General features: G+C 42.6%; 2 protein-coding genes across 3 annotated transcripts; one reads left to right on the forward strand and one right to left on the reverse strand.

Moving 5' to 3' along the window:
• The first annotated feature begins 82 nt into the window (after positions 1-82).
• eps8l3b (EPS8 signaling adaptor L3b) lies at positions 83-7,495 on the forward strand. 2 transcript variants are annotated; one of them, XM_088368225.1, is made up of 19 exons: positions 83-298; positions 388-410; positions 838-931; positions 1,769-1,890; positions 2,075-2,139; positions 2,207-2,365; positions 2,705-2,854; positions 3,145-3,230; positions 3,308-3,423; positions 3,857-3,975; positions 4,383-4,512; positions 4,586-4,656; positions 4,743-4,817; positions 5,065-5,210; positions 5,715-5,970; positions 6,119-6,226; positions 6,298-6,386; positions 6,461-6,593; positions 6,666-7,495. In XM_088368225.1, the coding sequence occupies exons 3-19, from the start codon at positions 894-896 to the stop codon at positions 6,705-6,707; spliced, it is 1,905 nt and encodes a 634-aa protein (XP_088224351.1). In that variant the 5' UTR covers positions 83-298; positions 388-410; positions 838-893; the 3' UTR covers positions 6,708-7,495. The 2 variants fall into 2 exon arrangements, with proteins under 2 accessions (XP_088224351.1, XP_088224353.1); XM_088368227.1 differs by having other exon boundaries at positions 3,893-3,975.
• LOC148402603 (glutathione S-transferase Mu 3-like) lies at positions 6,898-10,086 on the reverse strand. Its single transcript, XM_088368239.1, has 8 exons — positions 9,921-10,086; positions 8,774-8,849; positions 8,626-8,690; positions 8,482-8,563; positions 7,638-7,735; positions 7,474-7,569; positions 7,292-7,402; positions 6,898-7,219 (listed from the first exon to the last, which is right to left on the reverse strand). Exons 1-8 carry the CDS (start codon positions 9,948-9,950, stop codon positions 7,124-7,126), a joined length of 654 nt encoding a protein of 217 aa, XP_088224365.1. The 5' UTR covers positions 9,951-10,086; the 3' UTR covers positions 6,898-7,123.
• Between the last annotated feature and the right edge of the window lie 325 nt (positions 10,087-10,411).

A 10,411-nucleotide genomic window follows, 5' to 3' on the forward strand; every position in this document is an offset into this window, starting at 1 on the left:
TTGCACTGATTTTATGGCCACATTAAGTTTCCACTTCACCAAATTATTATGCAACAATGAGTGTTTTCTAATGTCTTGGCAACCGTTGAACCTTTGCAAGGAAACAACAGGTGTTTGGAAACCTTTGGACTCATAACAAACACTTCAAATAGCTTTCCATCTCTGACAAGGGCCAAGCCTGCTGATCTTTGATCACAATGCGTCAAGCAGGAAGTGATGGGAGTAGTTTGCGTTTGCGCTGTGTGAGGAAGACACGTTCCCCACTCATGGAATAATGCCACTGGAGCAAAGCTGACAGGTAATGTGATTTCAAACCCCAAAGCTTACATGTTGGAATTTCCACTTCGTCTATTTGATGTCTTTTAATGTTGCTTTTGTGTCCTGTAGATTTGTGGCTCAAAAACAAATTGGTAAGTTTTGATGCATTTGATAATTGTATACTAATGCTTTTACTTTATGCTGTACCCAATCATTTGAAAGATTTTTTTCCCAAGTTTAATCAATGTAGGTTTGACCTTGCGTTTTATTTTCCTTTCAGCTTGTGGCATTAGGGGCTTGCCACATTTGACCTTATGTAATAAATGTATAAATTATATAATCACTTGTGCTTATTTTGGATATGGCTAAAGTCGTATACTGTATGTTGTAACTCATTCACTGCATTGAAAATTATCATCGTGTTGTCTTTTGTTTTAACATGTCCAAATAAATAAACACAGCCATTCATCGAAGAGTTCATAATTAACTCGACTGCTTATTTAGTGTACTTGTGATATGTAATACAATCCATCATCTTCTGACGCACTATGAATAATATCAAATGTGTTCCCTCTTCAGGTTTGGCGTGAGAGTGCTGTTCAAGAATTTATCACAAAAGTAAAAAAAGATAGAAAATGTTGGGAAACTCTCGCCCCTATTCTTATACTCCAAGGTCAGTGTCATTTTCATGCTATATGTTAATTCGCATGATTTCATTTAAAGAATAGATGAATAGATTGATGGGAATATGATGCAAAAAATATGAGGCAACGAGTTCAGTGCCTGCCCACCTATCAACTGTTCTAAGTATTTTGGTTAAAAACTGACAGAATTATCTTCCTATCTATGAAAATCTGTGTAAGCTGTTCCATGCTTCTGCCCTATGGTTATAACTGTGCGACTAATCAACATAACCACCCCCACACTAAAATTCTCAACCACTGACACAACGTGCTTAGCCGGTGGTAGTTAAGGCATTATGTCAAAGGTAAGCAGAGCTGCGGTGTTAGGACAGATTATCATTAACCAACAGTGCTACAGCATTAGCTTGTGATAACCGGTACATATGACCACACCGGAACACATTCAAATTTCACTTTCAAATGTTGAGTGTGCAGAAAGAGAAAGAAAGAATAAACTACCGTAATTTCCGGACTATAAGCCGCGACTTTTGTCCAAAATTTTGAACCCTGCGGGTTATAGTCAGGTGCGGCTTATATAAGATTTTTTTTCGTGATTTTTATGATGACTTGATCACTTTTATACACTCGTAAAAAGGCTGTGGACCACTGTTGTGCGGTATCTTGAAGAAAAAAACAACAACAAAAATACTATTTTGAAACACTACTATGGCTGCTGCTTATTCTGCCTGTGTTGCTTGTGACTATTATGAGCTTTAGTAGGAATGCACGCTAGGTGACCTGCATCAAAGGGCTCTAAACACACCATACAACAGTGTACTGCACATGTACATAGTATTAAACAAAAAACACCTTAAATTGTGTTGCAGGGGTTTCTCACCAGAAGGGCTCCCTCAGTCAAGGTGGGCTTTCCAACAAGATGATTCCAGAGGATCCTCACCTCAGAGCTCGCAGAGAAACTTGCCCAGACTGACTTCCAAATCCATATACAGTATGTTGACACATGACAAAACACCATTTCAACTATTCTCCAAAATCCTTCATATCCAATCTCAGATCCACCTCTTAGTATGCTCTTTGTCCTTACTGTACTACAAAACAAAACAGCGCACTATTAGAATGACAGAATTTTTTTCCACCACGTGCATCTTGTAACTTCGTCATTTGGCATCAAGTGCGGCGAAAGGAGTACTCGGAGGTGCTGAGCAAGCAGGCAGACAACCTTAACGTCAGAGTGGAGGTAAAGTCCGCGACGTGCGCGCCAATGCGGGGCTCGGCCTCTGCCTCACGCTCTGACCCCCTCGCAGCACCTGCTCACCTGCGAGCTGGACGGTCAGCAGCTGACCACTGTGGACGACTGCGTGGCCAAGATCAAGCGACTGAACGCCAAAGGTCGCCTGTGGCCTCAAGACATGGTCATGGAGGTGCAAGGAGGCTACCTGTTGCTCCTTGACAGAGAGAACAAAGTTAGTAACACCCATCTCAGTCGACTATGGGCACCCGCAACGTTTTCATTCCAAACCATGTATGCAAATGTTATTTTTTAATACTGTTTTTACCGTACATCCAAATGAGTCTGCTACAGATGGTCATGAAAGCGATTTCCTGAAGTCCAATTAATTTGCTACTACAGTTCGTCATCCAGCCTAAAGCAAAAGTGCAGCAGGATGATAGAACTATTAAGACCAAAAAAAAAAATCTGAGAGTTCATCCTTTCTGCACTAGTTTTCAGATCATGTTGTACGTTTTCATGTTTACCTTGGCAGTCCACAAAAATGATTATCACCCTGGTCTTTGTCTTAAAGTCAGAGCTGGAGGTTGTACCGCTGATCAACATCCAGCACACCGACGCTGTGTTGGACAGCTGCGCTTACGACTCGCTGCTGTTGGTCACCGCCAGGGAACGCAGCAAGCGCAATCCCCAGGTCTTCATTTTCCAGTGTGAGGAGACTGCAGTGAGTCCTCGTCCAACACTGTTGTTGTCGTCCCCTCAACTCAGTGAACTGGACAAACCTTTGCAGATGCGTGCTTCACTTTATTTGTATCCTGGCAACCATCAGGCAACATGTGCAGTCATTGACCTTGCTCTGCTTGCCAAGGGAGCTACTCATACATTCAAGACTTTTGGATCATGTAGATTCTTTTGAGATTCAGGACTCATGTGTACCCATTGTCTAGTGATTTCATTGAAAGGTGAGTTTTGATGTTGATTATAAGCTAAAGTACCTGTTTCCTATCGTAATAGGCAGACATCCTCAAGAGTGACCTAGATAAGTTTGTCCAAAAGGGAAACGGTCCTGTGGCGCCACCCAGAGAGCAGCCACTCATCCGGTACAACGGATACAAATCCAGATACAAAGTCCAAATGTAAATGAGGCTAGCTTGATTTTCTCCTTGCTGTTTTGCAGGAGTAACTTCGGTCTGCAAGCTCCTGAGAGTTTCCGGCAGGCCGCCCCTCGTGCTGTGCCAGACAGAAGCCCACAGCTGGAGCGGCCTATCCCGCAGTGGACTGACAGAGAACCTGGTAAACTTTGATTGTAGTAGTGGAGTTATAATTAGTTTGTTTATCTCAGTGTATTGCGAGATAACAACATGTGAAGTGGGTTACCAGTCTGCTCGATCATTTTGATATAGCCGCTGTCATTTCAGAAGATTGTGCTTCTTAAAGCTAGAACCTTCTTGGATGTTGGGCTGCAATGCAACTCAGCATTTAAGAGTGACATTAATATGATGACAGACATTTTGGTAGCTTGTGCCCAATGTGGTGTCCGCTGAGTGTGAATGTTCCCCGCAAATATAGTTGTACTCTTTCATGCCTCAGGAAGTTTTCATCAGCCTGCACCTCGTGTTGCGCAGAGAGAAAGAACCCCGCCAGAGTGGGCCCACAAAAAACCGGGACACTTATGAAATTCTGCTTTCAGAAAAATTCTAATGATTAAAATTTTCTTCATTCAAAGACTTTCCTCCTCCCCCTTATTTTAACCCCCCACAAGGGGAAGCCGGGTACCAGCGTGATCTGCGTGGATCCCGCAACACTCCAGATGTTGCCGAGCAGACAGATGTTGAGAGGAACACGGTGAGAGAGAGATTCTGTTGTGGTAACATGTTTACATATATTCATCATGGGCATATATTTGTAGTTGTGTTGGTGCTACACTGCATGCACCACATCCACAGATCTGGACACTTCAATTGAAAAGAGACAAATTCAGCACATATATAGACAAATAAGTAACCACACTCACATCTATGGAAAAGTCAATCTTTGATCAACCTAGCAAGCATGTTTTTGGAATGTCGGGAGGCAGAAGTCAAGATCTGAAGACTTGAACCTCTGAACTGTGAGGAAGATGTAGGTCCAGACTGAACGAAATAATAATTTAAGATAGTGTAGTCGAACACCATCCATGCCCATGATGAGTATGTCAACTTTTGAGCACACTGAAGCGTCGTAGCTGTGCTTTCACCGTTCCATTCCCACAGGAGATTTTAAACCATGTTTTGAACGATCTGGAGATCTTCTTGGGCAAGGTGCTCACTGTGGGGACTGCGACTCCCTCGCAGATTGACAAAAGCAAAAAGAAAGGCAAGAAGAAGAACCACGACAGCCCAGGTAAAGTCCGTTCAGTTTTCTTGACCCATAAGACGGATTGTGCATGCAACTCGACCCGTTCCTTTGCCTCCAGCTGCCCAACTGCCTCCTCCTCGGGAATTTATCTCCTGTCTTCAGAAAATCAAATATGGACTCAATCTGTTGGTAAGTAAGTAGCTTTGCCCCAGCTTGACTGGACTGCACACTTGTGCGCATGTATGTGTGACTGCATGCGTGTGCTGTTTCGACAGGGCCAGCTGGATGGCATACTGGTCAACACCAGCGCCTCGGACTACATTCACTTTTTCTTCAGCAGTTTAGCAACAGTGAGCGAGTCACCTTAATACATCACCACGTGTACATTTCATCACTCTGGACTTAAGTAGAAACATGGAAATGAATGTATGAAAATGCGTAGCTATGTTTTCAAATATCGAGAGTTAATTTTAAAACCTTCAGGAAAATAAATACTCAAGCTGAGAGAGGAAAACTCTACTAAAGCAATTTTGTTTGGATGAAGAAATTAAACTATACTTCCCACTGCTCGAAAGATTGCCTTTGTTCCCTGCACAGATTCTGCCTCACTACCATTCCCAACTGCCCCGAGTCGCGGTTTCCCCCCTGCTGACGGAGTCGTCACTGCGCCTGCTCAGACAGGTGGTCACCCCGGAGGAGGACCAGCTCTGGAGGTCTATGGGAGACAGTTGGAACATCCCCAGGTAGCGACACAGCAGTGACGCAAGTAGGAGCCTCAAAGTGATGAGAAGCAAGAGCTGTGGCATGCTTTGCTGTAGAAGAACGTCCTTGTAAGGAACCAGGAGATTTTTGTCACTGACCTGGACAAAAATGTTCTCTTGGATATTTTTCATCTTTAAAGTATGGCAAGCTCTTTCCTAACAGAGTCCCCTGTAGAGATATGTTATCTCGGGACACACCCTGAGATGAGGTGTGAACTGCTGATATGGGAGGGAAAAGTTGAAGCAGTGATGTTGTTTGCATGACACATGGAAAATATAGCATTTCGCTTCTGAGGTCACCCACAGGTTCAGAGATGGGTGCCATGGAAACACAATAAAAAAAAAAAAATGGCCCTGCTATTCCCCATGAGCTCTTTCCATCCAAGTCTTGACACCAACACTCGTCTAATGCGACATGGATGAATTTATTCCTTCTGCGTTCTCTTTGCTGCTCTAAACCCCAACTCTATTCGGTCCTCCTCATAGGTCTCGATGGCCCGATGATGACATCCCGCCTTACATCCCAGAGTTCTACGACGGCTGGCGGCCATCTGCTCCCCCGCACAAGGCCGCCCAACTACCTTATCAGAACGGCCAATTGAGCAGGAGCAGCAGCCAGCGCATACCACCGGGACGACGCGACGGCAACACAGATGAAGGTCGCGACCGCATGCGTGTCGTCTATGACTTCATGGCTCGCAACAACAGGGAGCTCACTGTTATGAAGGGCGAAGTGGTTGAGGTGAGATGATGTTGACTGTGGCTGGTTGACACAGAGCCAGATATTGTCAGTGATTCTAAGCACAACTTTGTAATGTATTACACAATTTTTGCACTCAAAATGTTTGAGCACACCCGATTTGAGTGTTGTATGCTTGGACTTTCCCAAGGTGGTTCAAAGGTCCAAGCAATGGTGGCTTGTGCGTAACAACCATGCAGAGGAAGGCTACGTTCCTCAGAATGTTCTGGACCCTGTGAGCAGTGGCTTGGCCATGGAGGTAATGGTACACTCATGTGGCTCAGTAGAGGAGAGATTGCCAATTTCTGTGGTTTGATTCACTTGATACAGCGGCCACCTCGCGGCCCGCCAACACTCGACATAATCTCGTCACCTGCAGAGGTGAGAGCCTGGCTGCAGTACAGAGGCTTCTCCAAAATGTGAGTGGTACAATCCAGAGTTGGCCTTTGTGGTTTTCCGCACGCATGACAATGTCACGCTTTTTTTGGAGCAGCACCGTGGCCAGCCTCGGCGTGCTGACTGGTAAAATGCTGCTGCAGATGGGCAAGGATGAGATGAGGACTGTGTGTCCGGAAGAAGGAGCCAAGGTCTTCTTCCAACTTCAAGCTATTAAATCATCTATTGCGGTGAGTGGCGGACATAGAAATTTACACAAACTTGCACAGATGCACTTATTGTATCCTTTCTTATTGCTGCAGCTTGCCAGTGAACCATCAGACCTGTATGATGCCCGCTACTAAGCACACTTTTTTTTTTGCCTCAATCTTCATCCACTGATCAGCATCTGAAATTTGGTCGAATCATTTAGCATTATGAATCCTATATCTTGTGTGAGGTATGTTAAGGTTAAGTGTATGCATTAATCTAGTTAGAAGTTTAAAAAGCAAAAAAAAGTGATCTGAAAAACAAAAAACAATGTTGCCACATGAATTTATTAACACCAAGACATTTATTCGAAGGCAAGTCAATAAAGGTGCAAATTGAGAAATGAGTTTAAGTTTCATCTGCTGGGTATAACCATTTCGCAATGCCTGAAATCCATCTTTTCGCCATTCCCAAACAGTAGAATCATCGTTTTGGATGCATGTTGAATGCAAATAGAACATTTTTGAAGACGCAGAACATTTTCACGTTTTTTTTTTTTTTTTTTAAGCCTTTACTCTTTCTTGTTGCCCCATTTGGCCATCTTGTTGTTGACAGGGGTCTTTATGAATCTACTGGACTTCATGTAGGCTGCAATCTTGTCGAGTGCCTGCAATGGCGATAAACAAAAAGTGATTCACTGTCACCGTGAACCAAAAAGAAATTTAGCTTTTTCCCTCACCTCGAAACGATCTAGAAGGTCTCTGAGGTTCTTGAAGTCATCCAGGCAGCTGGCATGAAACATCCTGTGTTGATCCAACAACTCATACATGATGAAGTCCACAAAAGTAATCTGCAAAAAAAAGTGTCATTTTCACCATTCTGAGCAAGACCCCCTTTTTGCTGAGCAAACAATTTAAACACCTTGTCACCAGCAAACCACTTCCGATCTCCCAGGAAACTGGAAAACTGCTTGAGTACACCCGGCAGCGCCTCAAGGTACCCTGGCTTCATCTTGTCCTGAAATCATTAGATGAGATTTAGACCTATGAGACTTGTGTCATATCCACTTGCAAAGTGATACTCACAAAATCGGTGTAACACAACCTCACAAAGCCATTCCGAAAGTCCATGGCCTGGTTCTCCAAAATGTCCACACGGACCATCTCATCCTCGGTCTCTCCACCTGGGATCACATTTTGGACACTTATGTATGTAACTGACTAAAGACTGACATTGTGATAGTACCTCCTAACTAGCGCCAAGCATTTTTAGATGGGAGGAAAGGATGATGATAATAATAATAATATAATAGTGCTGTGCCATCATTGTCTCAATTATTAAACTTTAGATCTCCATTTTACAGTAGTCTCTAAAAAGGGAAATAAACTTGGATAAAAATCAACATGAACTGTCCTCTTTTGAGATCATAGTCCAGATTATTTTTAATAATTAACTTAATTTTAACAGTTTCCAAGTGATTGACCGGTGATGCTCGGTGCCGTAGGACAGGTTGGTCTGAACTACCCTGGTATGGGGAAAACTGGGGTTTTAAGAGATCCAACTGCAATAGCCAACTGTATAGAAAATTCATTTTGTGAACTTTTAAATTTTCCTGAAATATTTATGCAATTCCAAAAGTAGCATTCTTGAAAAATCCTTTAGAAATATGAAATATTTAAAAATCTCACATAGCCTCTGGATTATTCCCCCCCCACACACACACACATTGAGAATCACTGTACTAGGGAATGGATCAATGTTACTTAGAAACAATACCTGTATAGTTAATAAAAAGTTAATGTTTGACAATAGAAGGGATAGGGTTTGAAAAAAATGGGAAGGCCGACCAGTGTCCTCAACAAATTGTGTTCAACCTCAAAGATTCCACTGTACCATAAGTGCCCCATTATAGTCACATATGAAACTTACACAAATTGTTCTTTCTAGCGATGTATCTCATGATGGCATTGCTCTGCACAATTTTCTTGGTGCCGTCCTCCAAGTAGGGTAACTGCAATGAAGCGTCGATCGTAAAAGGTTTTGGTCATAAGCATGCGGTCAGACACCACTCACATTGGGAAAGTCCATTCCAAGTTTGGGTTTTATGTCAAACCAGCAACTCTTGTCATAGTTGGGAGCTGCATGCGTAGAAAGTTGACAATACAAGTTATTTGGATGAACACGACAGCCCACGGTGGATTTTGGTCGTGTGCCGCATTACCTTCACCGCAGGAAAAGAGCTTCTCCTCATATGATGTCCCAGTGTACTCGAGCAGCAGGCGAATGGGCTGGGCCAGCTGGACAGCAATCACAAGGATGGGTTTGTTTGATTCAGTTGTTGTAAAACACTTAAGTGGCCTTTTGTGTCTTGAATTTACAGGTGTGTGCTGAGAATGAATCTTTGTATTCCAAGTATTTGTTGAGGCAATATTTATAATGGTTACGATGACACTTAAAGCCTGTCCTTTAGCAATTTGCTGAATGAAAGGATTAGATGAACTACGCCCTAACATGCAGTTATTGTATTTCCTAATCCTGCGCATAGGATTTGAAACGAACCATGCTTTTCTTTTATGTGTTTTCACCCCATTGAGTTGGAACTTGACACACAGCGAAATTTACAAGTTGAGGCACTTAATGGAATGCATTTTCATCTATTGACTCCCCCCCCCCCACTATTTTCACCCCAAATGATTCACATTCATTAAAAAAAAAAAACAGTATGCTAGGATATTATATAATAAACACGTCTTTCGTATCTGCGATTGGCTGCAACCTCCTACCGCCCAGATTGCTGGGATAGGCTCCAGTATGGCTGCAACGATACTCGTGAAGCCAAAGCGGTACGGAAAATGAATAAATTCATGTTTTATCGCGGTACAGTTTAATTAAACTGGTTGGCTGGGAAAAAATCATGTGGTACGTTTCTACCTTAAGGATAGACATGTGACCAACGAATTGCTTCATGTGACTTTATGAATGGAAGCAGCGCTGGATTATGGAATACTTATTCAACTCTTAACGCATGAATCTATTCACAGCGAATGTTTTACGAGGGAAAGCGATTGGATTACATTCATAATCATAATTCTTAATAATAATCTTTCCACTTTGCATACAAGCAAATTATTCTAATTAGCAATACTTTCGTGGTCCTCTGAATAGAGGGAATTGTGTGCAGGCTGGCCGGGGACCGTCCGTCACGCAAGTTAGCTTTAGCCTGATCTACAGAAACTCCGTAATTTCATTGTATTGACACGCAAGTCTATTCACAAGCCATTTCGCTAACGTCTGCAACCATTGTTACACTTTAAGCTGTTATGAAAATACTATGAAAAGAAAAATGCTTTGCAGGCTGCAGAACTCACCCCACGAATATCCCAGTAAGCAAGTTTCATGGTATTTAGTTTTGATTTTAAGTTTTGCCTTGTGTCTTGTATTGCTTAAGAGTTGCTGTGAGTCGAAGGAGCCCGGACTGGTTCGCTGGTTTTGTACTGCGATAGGCAGTCGGCAGAAATAAGGTGGGCGGGGTTTAGTGTTGGCTCGTGAGTGAACGATTTGTTCAAAAGAACGGGTTTATTTCAGAGAACGAGAGTGAACAAATCACTTCCTAAAGTGATTCGTTCTTTTTTCAGTTCATATGACTTCAACCACTAGGTGTCGTAATGCGCATTGAAGCTGGTGCCACCACGCCGTAAATCAAAATGTTGCAATATTTTATAGAGCTAGTCTAAAACAGTAAACAAAGCCATATTGATTCTTTTGGATTTTGATCACAATCACTTTCAATAGTTTATTCCTTACACTGTCTAAAACCTTTTTTCAAAAACTGTCACTTTCAAACACAAAAGAAATACAA

This window comes from Syngnathus floridae, chromosome 2, assembly GCF_059516105.1.
Source record: "Syngnathus floridae isolate MCC-2025c chromosome 2, RoL_Sflo_1.0, whole genome shotgun sequence".
Taxonomy (NCBI): domain Eukaryota; kingdom Metazoa; phylum Chordata; class Actinopteri; order Syngnathiformes; family Syngnathidae; genus Syngnathus; species Syngnathus floridae.